The 22046-nt window shown below is 35.9% G+C and overlaps 1 protein-coding gene across 2 annotated transcripts; it reads left to right on the forward strand.

The window, feature by feature from the left end:
• Positions 1-561: 561 nt before the first annotated feature.
• On the forward strand, positions 562-19023 carry marchf9 (membrane-associated ring finger (C3HC4) 9). Of its 2 annotated transcripts, XM_048178808.1 has the most exons (5): positions 562-624; positions 1931-3612; positions 16231-16386; positions 16528-16720; positions 17973-19023. In XM_048178808.1, exons 2-5 carry the CDS (start codon positions 3271-3273, stop codon positions 18305-18307), a joined length of 1026 nt encoding a protein of 341 aa, XP_048034765.1. In that variant the 5' UTR covers positions 562-624; positions 1931-3270; the 3' UTR covers positions 18308-19023. The 2 variants fall into 2 exon arrangements, with proteins under 2 accessions (XP_048034765.1, XP_048034764.1); XM_048178807.1 differs by lacking the exon at positions 562-624 and having other exon boundaries at positions 1771-3612.
• The last annotated feature ends 3023 nt before the right edge of the window (positions 19024-22046 follow it).

Here is a 22046-nt window from a genome sequence, read left to right on the forward strand (position 1 = left end):
TCTTAGTGAACTAACTTTACTTACTTTTTATTTTTGCTTTTAATCAACTGTAGTGGCAGTGATTTTTAGTGAATGAAGTCTTTGTAAGTTTATCACATTAAGAGAATGTTCCATAGTTGAACATGTTATTTTAATCTTTAGAGAAGATATAACAACAAATTTCAAAGTTTTGTTTGAAGTGTTTCATGTGCTTTAACCCCTTCGAGCGTGTGTTTAAAATATTCTAACTGTCCCCCCAGAGTGAGTTTTTTTAAGGCGACCGTTATTTTAGAACGTTTGCCTTTAATGTTTCCATAGCGACGCGTCTTGCTTGTCACGAGCGCTGAACGCAGCCACAATAACACTGTATGACAGATGCTATTATTATAGCTATTATTTTGTTTTTCCTTGTTTATTTAAAATATTCACAAACTTGCTTACCATGTCATCAACTATCTGATATTCCGATCCTCAAATATGTGTAAGTGCGTGTGTTTTGTCGTTTAAAAGCCTTTTAAATCATCTTTATCTTGATCTATAACGCGAGATGGGCGCCGCCATCTTAGTTTGCCCCGCAGTTCACAGAGTCCTGTCAGTCGGATTTACAGCAGGTGAATTCATCCGTTTCTCCCGAAATATAAGCAAGTAAGTGGCTGGTGAACTGGAAGAATAATAGAGTAAACTTTATAGTTACTTAGGCCCATTATGTGTGTCTGATATGAATAAATGTCGGCAAATTGTATTTGAATGGATTGTCATTGCTCCTTCCACTGATGTCTGACATCAGTGTGTATTTTATAAACTCTAAATATATTGTTTTAATGGTGCTTATGCGTATTTAAATGTCTGAAACCTTAAAAGAAACGTTATGTGGCTTAAAACACTGCATAGTTGTGATATATGACAAGAGCTGCGCGCGTCCGTCTCTCAGCCAGAGCGCGAAAGCACAGTTTGAATCTGGCAGTTATGTGATGTCACTGAACGTTCGAAATCCCATATGTGGGACCGTACCGCTCAAAGGGTTAAAATAAAATTAAATGCAACTTGGTTTGATATTTAGCTAATATTCAAAGCATTTTGACATTTGTAAATGTACCTTTTGGAATCACAGTAGTTGTGAATCTGTATCATCAGTAGTACATCAAGTAGGCAGTACTGAAAGAAACAACTGTCGCTTCATTCTTCCAGGTCCTATAGCTACTTAACTCAGTATGCAATAAATGCAATGGCTGAGTGTGAAAGATCAATTTTTAGAGCTGCCCTGGTAAGGCAAAAATTGACAAGAATCTCAGTCAATAAACTGCATTAGAGTGCTGACCCATCAGCTAAAGCCTGTCGTTATATCATGGGTCAATCCTGTTCCGCAGAACATTTTCATGACCCTTTCATATTTTTAAAAATTAATTGTGTTAAATCTAATAATTTTTTGAATGGACATCATATTTGTTAGTTTTCTTCTATCCAAATAGCCACAATCTCCCCTAACGTCGCCTGAGCTTGATTAGAGCACATATGTGACCCTGGACCACAATTGGTCATTAGTCACACGGGTATATTTGTAGCAATAGCTAACATTACATTGTATGGGTCAAAATTATTGATTTTTCTTTTATGCCAAAAATCATTAGGATAAGTAAAGATCATGTTCCATTAAGATATTTTGTAAATTTCCTACTGTAAATGTATCAAAAAATAATTTTTGTGAGTGGATATGCATTGCTAAGGACTTCATTTGGACAACTTTAAAGGCAATTTTCTCAAAATTTAGATTTTTTTTCACCCTCAGATTCCAGATTTTCAAATATTGTCCTTATCCTGACAAACCATACATCAATGGAAAGCTTATTTATTCAGCTTTCATGTGCTGTATAAATCCCTTATGACTGGTTCTGTGGTCCAGGGTCACATACGTGGAATTATGGTTTAATCTTTATTAATCTTTGTGTTGCAGAGTTCAACGGGTGCTGAATGACCCATAAAGCTCATTTATATTTCCCGCGTCTCTTTGACACGTAGGGGAAACGTCACGGCGAGAGATCAGCACCTTGGACAGCGGCGCCCGTCAAAAATCAGCATACTTGGAATCTCCCACGGGAGAATCGAGCAGGAGCGCGCACGGCAGCGAGACGTTTGTAAATGAATCATTTTGATTGGGCGAGAGCGCGCCTTGGAAACAAGGGCCGTGTGTTGATGCGCACGGCAGAACGTCCATTTCGAGGATGAATCAGAGGGGAGCAGCATCAGCATCCCCATCACATTACGATCCACAGCATCAGCCGCTCCGACTGCCTATCACACCCTGCGAAGAAGGAGAATAGGCGAATCTGCGCACGGTGCCTTTTATTTTTCCTTTCTGGAAGCTCCATCTTCCTTTGAACGTGAACGTGGCGAGGAACCATATCGGGCCGGGAGGGGGATGGTGATGAACTTCAAATGGAGACAAGATGCTGGCATTTCCCCCCTGCTCCTCAGCCAAAACTGCCATTATTAGTGTTGTTTTTAAGACACCAACCTAATGGATTCTTCTGAGCTCCGTGTTTGTGTTTGGGATGGGAGGTGGCGTTGGAATATGTCGATGGGGAGATGCACAAGGAAATGATGTGAAAGCTTCGTCATGATGCCTCTGATGAACAATAAACAAAACTATAGGATTGCACCTGAATCTAACTTCCAGCTCTTTGGGATTATGTTTTTATGCTGAAGGATGACTGTGTGGTGACTGTATGACTGTATGTGGCAGCGATGCTCTGAAATGCCATTTTGCATCTTCCTCGTCTCTCATCCGTGCGTCCAGGTTTTGGATGGCTGGGAGTTTATGAAAATTGCATCTCTTTAGAGCTGGAACAATGCATTGCTGGCTATTTATTGCAATACCATAGGCTTTTTATTGTCATCCTCGCGACCTATGATGATTGTAACAGCATCTGGAGAAACAACATCGGCCCTAACAGGCACATACATGCCATCAGACGGAAAATAACAAGCCCAGAGATTTTTCTGACCAATTGCCTTTGGTTTGGACACTTTCCTCTGAGGCTTTAGGGTAGCAACTGCATTTCTGCCGAATAAAATATTAACAATAGGCCTAAACGAATCAATAACAACAATAATTATTATAACAATACTACTAATAAAAACAACAACAACAATAATGCATAATAACAATATATAAATAAAAAATAACAACAATAATATAATCATTATATATAACAATAAACATACATATTCATTTTCGTAAACAATTAACAGACAATTTCGTTTCAGCCATACAACACACACATGTAGTCAAACATGTTCAAGAACCGGATCCGCATGTTTTTTAACGAACTGAAGGTGCTGGTTTTCATGCGATCCGGTTCTAGACGGTCCGACAGTGACGCAGAGCCGAACAGACGGTCCGACAGAATGAGGGGGCTCGGGATGGGCGGCTGCGGATGGCCGCCCTTCGTTGACTGCTCCAGCCGCGATGATGAGGAAGAATACTACGGGAGCGACCCCAGGCCCAGGAGCCTGGCGTTTGAGGAGAAAGACCCGAAACTGCAGGCGGGCCTGGACGCGGTCAGCCTCTCCAGCAGCACGGCCAGCGGCATGAGAACACCCCAGTGTCGAATCTGCTTCCAAGGGCCCGAGCAGGTACCCTAATACGCTGTTTTATCGCACATGTGTGAACACAATAACAAGGCCTGTGCGTATTTGGTTTAGTCTATTGCCATTTTAAATGGTACACTATAATGCAGTGGCCATGTTGCACATGCTGCTTGTTATTGTTACTGTAGTGAATTACTACAGCTCCACTACCTACATGTTGTTCATCAGCATTACTCATTTTTCGTCAGTATAATGAACTAAGTACATGTTTTCCAAAATATTAAGTAAATACACTTACACTTTAATATGATTTATAAAAAAAAAACTGTTATAAGCAGAAAAAAATTTTGGTTTTAAGTAAAATAAACTTAAACATGATCACTGCATAACTGTGCACAAATATGCATTTAGTTCTACAAAATATGCATACTATATTGTGTTTATACCACAGGGCTGTTGAATGCTTGAATCTGATTGGTTGATGAACGTTCTAAGGTGTGTAAGCAAGTAGTTCCAGGCTGGTCTTGACCGCATTACATGTCTGTATCACTTCGCCAAATGAGTTATTTCAAAGGTCCTACAACAGCAAAAGAACCAAAATCCACAATGACACTGACCAAGCAAATAAATATAGTTAAACAAAAGGATAAAAATGACAAATTATTTCCATGTTTTATTATGTATGGAAAGCATATACTCTCTTTCTCCCGCTCTCTCTCTCACCCAAACGCGCACACATACAGTACGGACACACACTCACACAGAAATGTGTTGTCAATGCTGCTCTGATGATTTTATCAGTAAAATAGTTTAGCAACTTCAAAGCTACATGACATTTCTCACTGGTGAGGCAGTAACGGCGCTGTTTTTGAAGCAGATAAACTTACAATTTCGCTATTAGTAGAGACGCTGCTGCCGAACACTGTTGAGAGACGCACAGACTCAGGTAATTCAAAAATTGAATTAGCAACGAAAACGTGGGATGAGATGCGTAAGAAATTAGTCCTACACACAAAATCGTTTTAAGGACAAAAACATGACAGATGTCTTAAAATACAACATCTGAGCAATGTCTTGAGGTGTGGTAACCGTAGTATAAGCGGAATAATTGACTCCAGGCTGTTAAATTATTAGAAAATAATGCACACCCGAGGTGTAAATGGCCTGTCGTCAATTATTCCTTACTTATTAAATAATATTGCTTGCTTACATTAAATATAAAACATGTAAAGTGTCTTAAAGTTGTGAGAAATTGCATTGGCAACATGTTTAGCTCACGCCACCTGAAACAAAGACCATCGGCAACATGTAACCTAATAATGCATTTCTCTTTTGATGGGATACAGGATCCCATTGGAGCGTGTCGATTTACAGGTTCAATATGTTCACACAATTAACCTCTCGATTGCTTTTTTATGAGCAATAGACGTCTCAATGACGCTCTGTATGGAAATGTATAGATCCTAGTGTGCACGTTAAAGCCCGGGGCAACCTGAAGCTGATTAATTTGCAATGCAAAAAAGACAGTTGTGTTCATACAGACCACGAGTCTGAAAGACTGAAACGGTAATAATTGTATCTTGCATGAATTTTTTAATTGTCAAGATGTTAAGGAAGCAAAATAGATGTACATCTATATATGAGCAATGCTTTCTATCGCTTGATGGATGACCTGCTTGATTTGTCATGCGATAAACCAAAAGCCTGTATTAGTATAATCAGATTCTCATGGACAAATCAGCGTGTGTTTGTATTTGTATGGTATAGGCGGAACACGGGATGGATGTTTGGTCAGCAGCCAAGCTGCGAAACAACAGATGTGCAAAACCTGTAAAGCTCGTCTGCTGCAAGTTAGCCGTAGACATCAGCTAATATGGAAAGATGTTAGTGATGTACCAACACAATCCATCTGGCAGTCCATCTGATTATGTCAGCCTCGGTGTCTTTTTTCAATGTGAGATGCATTTCAGTGTAAGCCTGCCTCTCAGGTAGATTGTTTAATGAGCTGTTGAAAGTGCCGGACGGGCGGAAGTAAAACAGGTACTTGAATAAAGACATTTTAAGGATTTTAAGATCTGTTTAAGTCTGCCGTTCTTTGTTATTGTTTAGATGACTATATAGCTTTATTAACATACAATATAATGCCCCTTTAGCCTCTGCTGGTGGATGTCATATCTGCACCATTTGGCAGAATTAAAGGGATAGTTCAACAAAAAATGGCAATTCTGTCATTTACTTACACTCAAACCTACATGACTTTATGCAAAAAATAAAATATTTTGAGGAACACTGTAATCTAAAACAACATTGGACCCCATTAACTTTCATTGCAAAAAATGAAATAAAAAAGAAGTAAAATTAATTAGAATTAAAAACAATTAAAAGCATATTTCTGTATTGGTGTCCATTCAAAATTATTATTTATTTAATTTTTTTGTTGTTGTTGCAAGTACTAAATATTTCATTGTACTAAAATATTTCATTATATCATTGTAGATATTTTACCAATGCTTGATTCTGTTTTGAAGGTTCTTAAAAACATTAAATGAACTATTATATAATTTATAAACAATATTTAATATTTAAAATGTAATATTTTTTAATATTTTCTAAACAATATTTAATATGTAGATTATAATATTTTAGAGTATTTTTTTCCCCTGTTTGCTGTCTTTGATGTCACAGCTGAAGGTAATTTTGTAGAAAATTGCACATGTTATTTAGGGCTGCAAGATTTGAGGAAAAATGTAATTGCAGTTTTTCAGATAAAAATTGCGTTTGTGATTAAAAATGTGATAAAAAACTCCAGGTTTGCTGTGCTTGTTTGTAGAGCTGCACAGTTTGGCCAAAAATTTGTGATTAATGTCGGTATGACAATAATAATAATAATGTTTTTTTTTCTTAAATACTCAATTAAAAATGTTTCATTATATTATTGTAGATATATGACCAGTGCCTGATTCTGTTTTGAAGGTTCATATAACCATTAAATGAACTATTATTAGATTAAAATATTTTTTCCCCCGTTTCCTACCTTTGACGTCACATTTCTATTTAGTGATTAGACACCATTTACTGCATTTACCCGACTCCATAATGATGTCACGTTTCAAATGGCATAAGCTGAAAGACCGCTGTATAGATGAATGACAATGCAAACATATAGCTCCAGGAATCATAGACCTCCTTGCTTTAAATATGAGTGCCGTGCTGAAGGGGGATGTGTGATATCAGTCCTCATTAGTCAGCCTTCTGATCTGTCAGAGCTTCTGGAACATGTAAAACTGATTTGTTTTGATGTGTTTGTGCTTGATACAAGCTCTAATCAGATTAGGCTGAGAGTTTTTTTTTTTTTTAATATTTCGCTTTAGCGCCAAAGCGTGATCTGCCATGATGCTGCCGTTTCTTTTCACACACAAAATGAAGCTTTTTGTCAATGATTACTATGTGGAGAGAATGATTTGAGCACTAATTACAGATGTAGAGATGTTAGGCTGGTTGTTCTGAGAGCTTCTGCAGCTTATATGCTTGATTTTGGCTGAACGAAATCTGGCCTTGGATCTCCGATAACAGCTAGATACACTGAAACAACAAGAGGAGGACAGGCTGTACTTTAAAGCACTGTATGACTCATCTAGGTCCACTTATCGTAACGCTCACATTGATCAGACTGGACAGACTCGTGATGTCAACTGTACTGGAGAACTTGATGGGAAATGTGCTGGAGAGGTGCTGTTGGGTTCAGAGGTGGAAATGCTTCTGTTTTTGCATTCTTTAATTTGATGCAAAACTGTTATTATTCTGTATAAGAATGTAAGTGAAAGGTTGAATAGAAAAATTGTATTAATTACCATTTAATTTTTAGCAAAAAAGTTAATATGATCCAAACCTGACGATCATCCTCTCCAGCATGATTACGCCTTAATGGAAGCAAGAAAATCCATTTGTACATTTTTTAAAAATTAATTATTTAAGTAGTGACTAGTGACCTGGAAATAGTGTAGAGTCTTAAATATTTCTTATTAATTTCATGTGACTAACTTTTCTTAGTATTTAACTTAATACTTATTTCTATAATATAATTAATTATATTTATTTATTTTAATCAAAACTTATTTTTTCATTTATTAATTTAAGTTTAATTTCATTTTAAAGGGCACCTTTACACTAGTGTGTTTTCATTTTTAAAGGTTTTACGCCTGTCGTTTACACTACACCGGCGTTTTCGAACCTCGAAAATGGAGACTTTTGAAAACGCTGCAGACCCCGTTTTAGTTTGAAAACGTCTGGGTTGTGTTTCAGTGTAAACGGACCAAAACTGAGACTTTTGAAAACGATGGCGTCGTTGCCCAAATCCGCTCTGCGTATCCTTGACAACCGTGTAAACAATAACATGGAAACTGAACTGCAATCTTTGCTGGCTTTGTTGTCATTTTTAGCAGCCATTGTGCAGTTAAACTGCATTTTTTAATACTGCAGCTGCAGTGCAAGAGGCAACTGTTTACACTTGTACACGCATGCCCAGTGTGCATGAACGATCATGTGATATGTGTTTTTGAAATGCTGTGGAAATGCCAGTGTAGACAAGGATTGTTTACATTTTAAAATGCTGTTTAAAACAAAAACGCACTAGTGTAAATGGGGCCTAAGTCTCTGATGTCCCCAGAGTGTGTATGTTTAATTTTAGCTCAAAATACCCCACAGATAATTTTTTATAGCATGTTAAATTTGCCACTTTTGGGGGTTGAGCAAAAATGCGTTGTTTTAGTGTGTGTCCCTTTAAATGCAAATGAACTGCTACGCTCAGCCTAAGAGGGAGGAGCTTCAAGAGCTCATTCTCTGGTGTCAGGAGTCAGGACGCACTAATAATGTCAGAAACTGTCAGTAACTGTCTGAACCGGATTCGGACAATAATGCCTACAGAGCCAGAGTGTAAATGCTGCGTGGAGACAGAACAGGTATAGTTTAGTTTAATTATGGTTATAACTTATGTAGTCATCTTGCTTTTTTTGTTTTATAAGATAATTAGTTGATTTATTGATTTATGATGAGTTGATATCGCGTTTTAACATGCTCCCGTTCATAGAGATTTTTAGATGGATGCTGAGGCTTTTTAGGTCGGGTAGAATCTGCGAACTCTGACCCAGTTTGTTCGCTGCCTTCAAATGGCTGAATTGGGTAAATTGGCAATGTGCAGTCTTGCACAGACCAAAACAAAAACAGAAAATCCGACACGGAATGCAAATTTCAAAAGTAAAATAACTGGCTGTTGCAATGGTTTTCAGAGAAACGAGTATGTTAACTCAGCATGTTTAATAAATATCTGCAAACATATTATGGTATTTTTATGCTTTAGTACAGTCAAAAACTTACATGGAGCACCTTTAATAAAACACAGTACAAGAAGTGCGCATTAAAATGTTATCCATAAACTCTCTCTCTCTCCCTTGCATTATCATCAACATACATAGCGAAGTACACAGAAACACTCGTTACAATTAACATATACAGACCCTTTTCGGGGGGTGCTTTATAAACTGGTAAACTTTATATCTGTAAATCAACTCCGATGAACTGTAATAAAGTGCTCTCACCTTTATTACTGCTGTATCCAGTATCACTCTGCAGCTGTAAGCTGGATCACAAACAGTTCCACAAAACCTGTGTTTTGTAATGTCCCTTTGTATTGACATTCGTTCACAAAGCAGTCTGTTGTGGGGGTGCATTCCCTTTGAAAATAAAACTAATCCAGCGGCTCAGATGTCAGGAGTACATAAAGACTGTTATGTTCACTCTTACATCCAACAACAAAACACCTCAATCGCTTAAAAGACATTCTTGTCGCTACAGCTGCTCCAGCCTGGAGAAAATGGCGGACTGTGTACAACTCGCTCAGGGTGGGGTCTATGCTAATATGGCAGAGTCCGTCAGCAGTCGTGGGCAGGGCCTGTGCAAAAGTGACATCACTTTGTACATAATCTGCAAATGGCTTGTTCTGAGACACTGCTTATGATTTATGGGGATTAAAAAAAGAGGAGTGGTGGATTTTTATCATTATGGGGTGGTTATGTACACACACATATTTCTGTTCAAACACCATGTAAAAGTGAATTTTGCATAATAGGTGCCCTTTAATTAATTACATTTTTTACATTTTATTTTATTACATTCATAATAATAATTATAATAATATTAATAATAATTAACTTTTAATTAATTACAAAAATTTTCCAAATTTTTATAGTGAACATCACAGTAGATCCTACGGTTTGTATTTCACGTACTGGACTCACTACTCAATAGTGCAGAGTAAAAGATGTGGTCTCTTTACTAGCCTGTTTCTGTGTTTATCAGACAAATTGAGAGGAACACATTATAAATCTGTTTCTTCTCAGAATCAATAGTGATTATTAAGCTTAAAGTGGTTCTCATTCTAGTCACACCTCAAAATTGCATTTAGACACGCCAGTACCACAGTTAACGAATCGATGCAATTAATGACCGCAGATTGCTTTCCCCTTTTTTCTTCTTTTATGCCGCAGTACCTGAGTACTTCAGAAGCCATTCAGTGTTTCTTTTGTTTGCAGTCTTTCTCTAAAGATTATATCAATCTTAGAGTCCTGTATCTCTGCCCCACAGTTGCACATCCTGTTCTTTATCCTCGACTTGTTATTCACATTGTATCTATTGAAAGTTCTCTTTGCAGCTCTCTAAATGCTGCCGTTACATCTGTAATGTTAGTTGATTCATGGTTTCTTGTTAAATATACCTGGCACAGTCATTGTCAGTTGTTTTGGTGGATGCTGTATTATTAGTGGTACTTGCTTCTGAACAAATCCCTACCCTTACATATTATTTAACTAGAAAACTGCACGTTAGTTAGGGCTGCAAACTTTGGGGAAAAAATTGCGATTGTGATTAAAAATGTGATTTAAAAAGAAAGCGCCAGGTTTGCTGTGCTTGTTTGTAGGGCTACACAATTTGGCCAGAAATTTGTGAATATATATCAATATGACAATATAATAATATAATAATAATGTATTATTATTATTTAATTATTATTTTCTTAAATACAAAATTTTATTTTACAGTAAAATATTACAATAGTAATGTTTATTATTTAAAAAAAATATTTTTATTTCAATATGACAATATAATAATAATGTTTTTCTTAAATGCTCAATATTTTTTATATACCCCATTTAATTTTACAGTGAAATATTAAAATTGTAATATTAATTATTTTGTTTAATATTTTTATAGCAATATGACAACTTAATAATAGTAATGATAATATAATAATAATAATAATAATAATTATTATTATTATTTAATTATTATTTTCTTAAATACTACATTTATTTTACAGTAAAATATTACAATAGTAATGTTTATTATTTTTTAAAAATATTTGTATTTCAATATGACAATATAATAATAATGTTTTTCTTAAATGCTCAATATTTTTTTAAATACCCCATTTTATTTTACAGTGAAATATTAAAATTGTAATATTAATTATTTTGTTTAATATATTTATAGCAATATGACAACTTAATAATAGTAATAATAATATAATAATAATAATAATAATTATTATTATTATTATTATCATGATTATATTTATTAAATACTCAATATTTTTATTTTACAGTGAAATATTACCATAGTAATATTTATTTTGTTTACTAGTTTTATATCAATATGACAACATGTTATATTATATAGACTAATATATAATATAATAATAATTATTATTCTTAAATTCTCAATATTTTTATTATTATTTTAAATACTCAATTTTATTTTACAGTGAAATATAGTAATATTTATTATTTTGTTTTATATTTTTATATCAATATGACAACTTAAAAGTAATAATAATAATATAATTATAATAATTATTATTGTTATTATCATGATTGTATTTCTTAAATACTCAATATTTTTTATTTTACAGTGAAATATTACTATAGTAATATTTATTTTGTTTACTAGTTTTATATCAATATGACATATATATATATATATATATATATATATATATATATATATATAAATTATTATTCTTACACTCAATATTTTTATTATTTTAAATACTCAATTTTATTTTACTGTCAAATATTATAGTAATATTTGTTGTTTAATATTTATATATAAAAATGACAATATAATAATACTAATAAAAATAATGATAGCAATAATAATAATATAATAATAATAATTATTGTTATTATTATTTTTCTTAAATACTAATTTTATTTTAATGTGGAATATTATAATAGTAATATTTATTATTTTGTTTCATATTTGTTTTTAATAATAATAATAATAATAATAATACATAATGGCTGAAAATTGCAGGGAAAGCTTCTTAAAGCTTCTCTTTTATTGACAACAGCCTAGCAACCGCATAGCAACCACAGAATGCACCACAGTGACAGTCTGCAAGAGCCACTGCTTTCCCAATGAAATTTCTCAAAAGCGTTTTCCCGACAATTCACCCAGAGATGAGTGCTGTACCTGCAGAGCGTGTCTCCCACTGCAGGACTTTCAGAGGTGTGTATTGATCGAGTGTCTGGAGCAGTAGAGGCGAGAATAACTCACCCGTCTTTTAACTGCACACTCTTCAGATCCTCGAGCCCCTCTACACACGCTCATAAGTCTGGAGTCCAAAGCTCACGTCAGCAGCCGCATCCACGCTGTGTCCGTGATCGATTTATCATTTGTAACGGCGGACAGGTTCATGAGTAATATCTCATTTACGTAAATCAGCTTCACCACAACACTGTCCTGGGGGTCAGCGTCCAGTCATGAGGATCGTTCTGCGGCTGTAATGCAGCTTTAAAAGCCAACAGATGTCACAGGATTGTAATGCCCATCGAGGCTTTCAGCAGATGTGTTGCGATCCCACTGGATGTTCACTTGCTGTTTATGTGATTATCTGAGACTCTGAAAAACTAATTTCTTTCTGCTTTGTTAGGTAGCACTGGATGAAATTGAAAATAAAACTAAATGATTGAAATGGAAAACAGGAAAAATAGTTCCATCTGTACTAGATTTATTACACAAATCTTTTGGTTACTTGTTACTTTGAATGCAACTTAGGTGAGCATAACATTAAAAAATATACCAACCTCAAACTTTTGAATGGTAGAGTGTACAGATTTCTGAAAATACAAGCATTTCCAGCTCAGTTCACTGCCATATTTCCAAGTAAAACTGAATATGCAGCTGAAAATAATGTAGATCTGACTTAATTGTGCTGATCAGGATTTGATTGGATCATAATAGTTAGGATATGATATTATTGGCTAATCTTATTTCTTCCTACTCACATCCTTGGTGATGCTACAGAAAAGAGGGTATTTCAGAGGCAGAGAAAGTTATTATGTTTGATGAAACATTATATTTTCCTGTTACAATAGACCTTATGTAGCCACGCCCCTTTTCAGCGCTGCTCTCGTTGTTTTGTCTTCTGGTTTGTACGGAGCCCCGGACATGATATGCATGACATACTAAAACGTGCACATGATTTACTCATTCGTTCCCTCGATTTACTAAAAAGTGCGCACGATTTACTATTTTGTTCCCTCGATTTATAAATCCTGCATTAGTAAACACTACTAATTACATTAGTAAATCGTGCGCACGATTTAGTAAATTGAGGGAATGTATTAGTAAATCGTGCGCACAAATTAGTAAATTGTGTGCACAATTTAATTTTTTTTCTTGCATGTCATGCGTGGGGCTCCGTAGGTTTGTGTTTCCACAGTATGAAGGTAAGATCTTACAGATTTATGAATGAACCACTCATTTCAAAATCTTCCTGGTCTGCTGACATTTTTTATGACATCTGCTTCAAACATGACAATGCTCATAACTTTAGTTAACTCTACAATAAGTAAATCCACTTCACCAGCTTATTCCTTAAAGGTGCCCTAGAACTTTTTTTTTAACAGATGTAATATAAGTCTAAGGTGTCCCCTGAATGTGTCTGTGAAGTTTCAGCTCAAAATACCCCATAGATTTTTTTTTAATTCATTTTTTTAACTGCCTATTTTGGGGCATCATTAATAAATGAACCGATTCAGGGTGTGTGGCCCTTTAATTCTCGTGCTCCACGCCCCAAGAGCTCGCGCTTGCCTTAAACAACATAAAAAAAAGTTCAAACAGCTAATATAACCCTCAAAATGGATCTTTACAAAGTGTTTGTCATGCAGCATGTCTAATCGCTTAAGTACAGTATTTATTTTGATGTTTACATTTGATTCTGAATGAGTTTGAGGCTATGCTCTGTGGCTAACGGGCTAATGCTACACTGTTGGAGAGATTTATAAAGAATGAAGTTGTGTTTATGAATTATACAGACTGCAAGTGTTTAAAAAATGAAAATAACGACAGTCTTGTCTCCGTGAATACAGTAATAAACGATGGTAACTTTAACAACATTTAACAGTACATTAGCAACATGCTAACGAAACATTTAGAAAGACAATTTACAAATATCACTAAAAATATAATGCAATCATGAATCATGTCAGTTATTATTTCTCCATCTGCCATTTTTTGCTATTTTCCTTGCTTGCTTACCTAGTCTGTTTATTCAGCTGTGCACATCCAGACGTTCTGCCCTTGTCTAATGCCTTTCATAATGTTGGGAACATGGGCTGGCATATGCAAATATTGGGGGCTTACATATTAATGATCCATGTAACAGTCGGTGTTATGTTGAGATTCGCCTGTTCTTCGGAGGTCTTTTAAACAAATGAGATTTATATAAGAAGGAGGAAACAATGGAGTTTGAGACTCACTGTATGTCTTTTCCATGCCGAGGTAAATTAAATTTTTGAATCTAGGGCACCTTTAATGTCCCCCTGTAGTCAATAATTTTATTCCTTAAAACTCATCTTTGATCACCAAAAGACATATTTAAACATTAAAAAAAAAGAGAGAAAAAAAAGTGAAAAATCATGCCTTAAAATAGCTTGAATGTAACTCTACACCCTTGCTTCATTTATTATACGTGGATCAATGAATATACAAATTAGCCCCACCTCAGAGATCCATTCGGTCATCTTACTGATGTAAACACTGCACAATGGTATCGCTCTTTACAACATCGGACACATAACGGTAATCAATATGATTTATTTATGATCTCCAATGAGAATGTCAGTGGAGAAAGGCATATAGTTCATCATAACATCGTAATATACCATATATACCAGCCATATTGCTAAATCTACACGATTTTTCATATCAACAGAAAAATATACCAGGATAGCCTGGCTTCTCTCGAGACTCCCCTGCTAGTTCGCTGTTAATGATATTCTAAACCCCGCCCACACGTTCATGTGATTGGTTAGAAGGTAGTTTGTGACATCAGAAACACCCGCGATTTCAAACATTCTTTTTTCACTGCAGTTTTAAGAACAAAATACTGGTGTTGACTTTTGAATTTGCACATGGTTTGTCTTAAAGGTGCCCTAGAATTAAAAATTGAATTTACCTCGGCATAGTTGAATAACAAGAGTTCAGTACATGGAAATTGACATACAGTGAGTCTCAAACACCATTGTTTCCTCCTTCTTATATAAATCTCATTTGTTTAAAAGACCTCCGAAGAACAGGCGAATCTCAACATAACACCGACTGTTACGTAACAGTCGGGATCATTAATATGTACGCCCCCAATATTTGCATATGCCAGCTCATGTTCAAGGCATTACACAAGGGCAGCCAGTATTAACGTCTGGATCTGTGCACAGCTGAATCATCAGACTAGGTAAGCAAGCAAGAACAATAGTGAAAAATGGCAGATGGAGCATTAATAACTGACATGATCCATGATAACATTATATTTTTAGTGATATTTGTAAATTGTCTTTCTAAATGTTTCGTTAGCATGTTGCTAATGTACTGTTAAATGTGGTTAAAGTTACCATCGTTTATTACTGTATTCACGAAGACAAGAGAGCCGTCGCTGTTTTCATTATTAAACACCTGCAGTCTGTATAATTCATAAACACAACTTCATTCTTTATAAATCTCTCCAACAGTGTAGCATTAGCCGTTAGCCACGGAGCACAGCCTCAAACTCATTCAGAATCAAATGTAAACATCCAAATAAATACGATACTTACGCGATTAGACATGCTGCATGACGAACACTTTGTAAAGATCCATTTTGAGGGTTATATTAGCTGTGTGAACGAGTCAAGAGCTCGGGAGGGGGGCGGAGAGCGCGAGCAATTAAAGGGGCCGCAGCCTGAACCGGCGCATTTCTAATGATGCCCCAAAATAGGCAGTTAAAAAAATTTATTAAAAAAAATCTATGGGGTATTTTGAGCTGCAACTTCACAGACACATTCAGGGGACACCTTAGACTTACATTACATCTTGTAAAAAAACGTTCGATGGCACCTTTAAAGCATATTAAAAACATGACATAGACATCATTAAAAACTTCATTTTCTCCACAGGGGGACTTTAATTACCAGCTAATATACAGTGCTGCTGCAAAAACATGCTGCACCTGCACGCTTGTTTCTCTGGCGCATAAGGTCTATAAGTCTAGGGACATTTATTACGAGAGTAAACAGGATCAGGTTTTGATTGTGGATCTGTTGGTCATCAGATTGCATTCTCTCTTGCCCGCAGGGGGAGCTGTTGAGCCCATGCCGCTGCGACGGCTCCGTGCGCTGCACCCACCAGCCCTGCCTGATCCGCTGGATCAGTGAGCGAGGCTCCTGGAGCTGTGAGCTCTGCTACTTCAAGTACCAAGTCCTGGCCATCAGCACCAAGAACCCGCTGCAGGTAAAGCGTCAGCTCGCTCCTCAAACTGTGAAGTATCTGGGTCAGGGCTAAGCACTGGCTAGCATCTCTATTTATATGCTTCTACAAGCAAAGCAAGAAAATGCCGTCTTATAGTGTTTTTTTTAATGCTGTGTGTTTCAGTGGCAGGCGATTTCTCTGACGGTGATTGAGAAGGTGCAGATCGCCGCCATTATCCTGGGCTCGCTCTTCCTCATCGCCAGTATCTCGTGGCTGGTGTGGTCTTCTCTCAGCCCGTCTGCCAAGTGGCAGCGCCAGGACCTGCTCTTCCAGATCTGCTACGGCATGTACGGCTTCATGGACATCGTGTGCATAGGTGAGAAGTAGAACAACAGGGATAAATCAGCGCAAACACACATTCTTTTTATAACTTTTTTTGCTTACTATAGACTAATATAACACACATTTGCATATACGTATGATTGGATATGTATAAATGTAAATTTGTTATGGGGAAATTATGGGAACACTTCACAATAAGGTTTGTTAACAGTGGTTAATGCATTAGATATCTCAAACTATCAATGAATAATACTTTGTAAGCATGTTTAGATGGTTGTTCATTTCTCCGTATGTTAATACATTTTAATGTTACAATGAAAAAAGTTGTATTTTGTGAACAATAAATAGTAATAAGTAAATAGTAATAAATATAAATATTGTTAATAACCTTCATGTTTGTTCATAATACATGAACTGATGGTACTGATGTTCATTTATGTAATATATTGTTATTGTAAAAAATAAAAAATAAAAATTGTTTATTTAAATGTACAACTTATTCTAAATAACTCACTTATGTATGTATGTATAATTTGTAATATTGTTAATATATTAAAGCATTAGGTATCTTGAACTAACAATAAACTATACTTTTTAGGCATCATTAATCTGGGTTTAATGTTAATTTCTACATATACTAATAAATTTTAACATTACAAATCATAAGTTTAAGTATTGTGAATGAACTTTTAGTTATTAGTAGCAATATTCACATTAATACAAAATAATTAAATTAAATTATGTTATGTAAATGATATATATATTACATAAATTTATATATAATATATAAAGTAATATATCATATATTGTAATATATTTTTAATTTATATAAACAATATTTCAAAAAGTAATACATTTTAGTTTTATTATATATATATATAATTTATGCAACATATTATTATGTAAAATACAATGCATATTTAAATATTGCATATATAAATTTAATATATTTTTTAATATTAATTTATGTAATGTTAAGTAATGAATAAGTAATGTTTATATAAATAAAAATGTATAAACTATAATTTTTAAATGTGTATTTTTAATATACTACAATAATATTAATATACTATTAATAACTACTAATAACATAAACTCATGTTAATTTATGTGACATATATAATTTTATAAAATAATATTAACCTAGATGAATAAATGCAGTTAGAAACATTATTGTTAGTTCATGATACCTTGTGCACTTTCTCATGTAAACAATTGAACCTTTTTGTAAAGTGATACCAAATCAATTAGTAGCCTAACATCCCCTAATCTATAATTCCTCACAGGCCTTATAATCCACGAGGGCTCATCTGTGTATAGAATCTTCAAGCGATGGCAGGCTGTAAACCAGCAGTGGAAAGTATTGAACTATGAGAAGTCGAAGGACTTGGGAGACCCGGTGAGCTCCAGCAGTAAGGCAGGTGGCCGCGGCTCACGCAGCAACCCGCACGGCCTGGCCAGCGGCAGCAGGGGGGGCCAGCGAGTGCGCAGGTTAAGGACTATCCTCAACCACCACTGCGGCTACACCATCCTCCACATCCTCAGCCAGCTGCGGCCCAGCGACCCGCGGCTCGGGACCGCCACCAACCGCGAGGTGGTCATGCGGGTCACGACCGTATGAGGTCGGACCGGAGAGGGGGAAAAAGACGCCACCGCATTTCAGGCTCCAAGCGCCTTTGCCTGTGAAAGACAGTCTCGCGATGCCAGGATGATTGCGATTTTTCCTTGCATAACGACTTTTTAAACGGACAGGAATGCACACGGGAGCGCGACGAACAATGCGTAAGACATTGGCGCCATTCATTCCTGGAGTTTCTATTGGCGAGACTCTCATGACTCTCTAGCACACTATTGCATTTTTAGTTCAATTTCCTCGCTGGTGTTGTTTTTTTATCGATGCGGTTTTTAAAACTTTTTGATTTTCTAAGGGAGAATGGTACATGAAGTGACACCGACGTGTGATGTATATGGTGACTCATATGGACCTATTGTAAATGATGTTTACGGATGCTTCTGACGCAGCAAGAAAGCCAACCATAACCAAACGATCACGACACAATAACCAGGGAAACGAGATACGAATTGTTACATACTAAAATATATCAAAGGGGAGGGTGCAATAAAGACATCATAAGATTATACAGAGAATAAAAAGACGTAAACATTTAAAAGAATTTGATCTTCTCTGCAATAAAGATACCTGTACATTTTACAGTGACCTTTGCATGAGGGTAGAGTTTTATGCCTCCTCGACACATGGACATGATGAATTTGTTTTATTCAGAATGGTGCTCGTTTGAATAAACACTACTATTCATCTGCTGTTTGTGAAATGCATCATCACACGAAGGCTTTTGTTTGTTTAAGTGGGTTCCTCTTACAGATACACACTTTTTTGATTGCAGGTTTGGAAGGTAACCTTTAAGCAATGGCTCATTACATACAGAGTGAATTACAATCATTTTTACCATAATGCACAAGTAACATTACTAAATGCACCTTGATTTGAAAGGACGTTTCAAACTTTTCCACCCCGATACAATCTAAATGAGACACTTCCTGTTTCCCTTTTTTGTCCTTAATTTAATCCCTTGCCATGGCAACACTGTTCGAGATATCCTATCCCAGACAGCAACATAGTGTGGCCCAGATCCGGCCCACATCTGGTACACGTGGATTACACGCGGACCAGATGTGGGCCGGGTCTGGGCCGACACTATGTTGCTGTCGGGGATAATCGTTCGCAATTTAGCATCTTCAGTGTCGTTGTTTCATGTTGATCAAGTTTGGTGGTGATTGCGTGTACTCCTATGAGGAGTACTTAAAAACTCAGAGCCTTATTATTCAAAAAATCCACATTCAAACCAAAATATCTGACTTCCTGTTGGTTGGAGCTAATGACTGTAAATTAGAAAGTTGTCTGGCTTGATGAGAACAATACATGTACCAAGTTTGATGACTGTAAGTAAGACTAACCCCCCAACTTTTGTCAAAAGGTGGCGCTATAGAGCCCCTCCTCCCCACCCATTTCTAAGGCTTTGCCCATGTCTACTGGCTGACGACTTTGACGAGTGTGCCGAGTTTCATGCAATTTGATGCATGCTAAGAGCCTCAAAAACACCCAAGAATATTATTAAAGTTTGACGTGTTGTAATGGCAACAGTATTTAAGATATTAAGAATCCTTTCACAGGCCCACATCTGCCGTGTTTTGACATTATACTGATGGAGTTTGAAGCAAACCAGGTAAAAATAAGAGGGCGATTTCAAAGCATTTTGAACAAACAGGAAGTGTTGACAGTTGGTGCCGCTATGACTTTGACTTCCAATAGTCACATCCATGTGATCTGCCTCCTACAACGAACACACAGCTGAAGTCAAAATCAGTTTACCTTTTTTCACCATAAATATGTTGCGTCGCCATGGCCAAACCATTTGAGATATCCAAAGGGGTGCACTACAGAGCTCCACAAATACAACCATATAAAAGGGTGTACCACAGAGCCCCCCCGCACGAACCCCGATGACAACCTTTCATCCTTTCAGGGCTTGGGACCTAAAAAAACACAACAGCAATGGAAGTGAATGCGGACAATTTTTGGAGGATTCAAAAGAATATAATTGTATGATTCATTATATAAAGCGAGTAGAAATTTATTAATTAACAATTGTGTATTATTTGAGCTGCAAAGATGTTTAAATAATTTCTAACATCATTTTAGTGGCAACCACATTGTAAAATTGGATATAACTTTACACAGAAAATGTTAGTAAAAAATCATACATATTATTTAGATATTTTAGCTATACTTTTGAAACAATGAGTATTTAATGTTTACAAACTGGCCCCATTTACTTCCATTGTAAAAATGAAAGAATAAAATGACCTCTTGAAGGAAAATTCCAGGTTCAATATGTTAAGCTCAATTGACAAAATGCGTTGCGTAATGTTGATTACCACAAAAATTTATTTCGACGTGCCCCTCCTTTTCAAAATTGACAATAACTTGCTTTTTCATGGAATATTCCAATATGTATTAGAAATTATTTTATTTTTTAAAAATGAATGTGCCCTCATAATCTTGAAAATTACTCATTTTCATCTCTGATGACGTGTTTACTAGCACAAAGGCGGGGCAACCTGTCTCTCACATGAGATCCACCAATAGCAAACCATCCATCAATTCCCGATGGACAAAATCAAGTCCCACCCTACATTTTTTCTTGTTAGAGAAGCCGTTTTGATGTAGCCTGCCCTACATCACAATAGGGAAGAAAACATTATAGCAACTTCCGTTTCGTGACGACTTTAAAGGGTTAGTTCACCCAAAAATGAAAATTCTGTCATTTATTACTCACCCTCATGCAGTTCCACACCTGTAAAACCTTCGTTAATCTTCGGAACACAAATTAAGATATTTTAGTTGAAATCCGATGGCTCCTTGAGGCCTGCATAGGGAGCAATGACACTTCCTCTCTTAAGATCCATAAAGGTACTAAAAACATATTTAAATCGGTTCATGTGAGTACAGTGGTTCAATATTAATATTATAAAGCGACGAGAATATTCTTGGTGCGCCAAAAAAAAAAAAAAAAAAAAACGACTTATTTAGTGATGGCCGATTTCAAAACACTGCTTCAGGAAGATTCGGAGCGTAAATTAATCAGTGTATCGAATCATGATTCGGATCGCGTGTCAAACCGCCAACGGCTGAAATCACGTGACTTTGGTGCTCCGAACAGCAGATTCGATACACTGATTAATTTACGCTCCGAAGCTTCCTGAAGCAGTGTTTTGAAATCGGCCATCACTAAATAAGTCATTATTTTGTTTTTTTTGGCGCTCCAAAAATATTCTCGTCGCTTTATAATATTAATATTTAACCACTGTACTCACATGAACCGATTTAAATATGTTTTTAGTACCTTTATGGATCTTGAGAGAGGAAGTGTCATTGCTCCCTATGGAGGCCTCACTGAGCCATCGGATTTCAACTAAAATATCTTAATATGTGTTCCGAAGATTAACGAAGGGGTGTAAAACGGCATGAGGGCAAGTAATAAATGACAGAATTTTCATTTTTGGGTGAACTAACCCTTTAAAGGAAAATTCCAGGTTCAACATGTTACGTTTAATTGACAAAATGACACTTTCTTCAGCTCATACTCGTTTGGTAACGCTTACTGCCATTATAAAGCTCGGATGCGTCAGGATATTTATTAATATTTCTCTTAGATTGTGTTCATCAGAAAGAAGAAAGTCATACACACCTATGATGGCTTGAGGGTGAGTAAAGCTTGGGCTACTTTTCATTTGAAAGTGAACAAATTCTTTAAGAAGTCATTTTATTTTCTGCAGTC

Source organism: Megalobrama amblycephala, linkage group LG24 (genome assembly GCF_018812025.1).
Source record: "Megalobrama amblycephala isolate DHTTF-2021 linkage group LG24, ASM1881202v1, whole genome shotgun sequence".
Classification (NCBI taxonomy): domain Eukaryota; kingdom Metazoa; phylum Chordata; class Actinopteri; order Cypriniformes; family Xenocyprididae; genus Megalobrama; species Megalobrama amblycephala.

Bases quoted from the DNA above. Each gene is read 5' to 3' on its own strand.
- marchf9 (XM_048178808.1), top strand. From the start codon at position 3,271: ATGTTCAAGAACCGGATCCGCATGTTTTTTAACGAACTGAAGGTGCTG. The intron at 3,613-16,230 runs GTACCCTAATAC...TCTTGCCCGCAG, and splicing joins GCTTCCAAGGGCCCGAGCAG to GGGGAGCTGTTGAGCCCATG. The intron at 16,387-16,527 runs GTAAAGCGTCAG...TGTGTGTTTCAG, and splicing joins GCACCAAGAACCCGCTGCAG to TGGCAGGCGATTTCTCTGAC.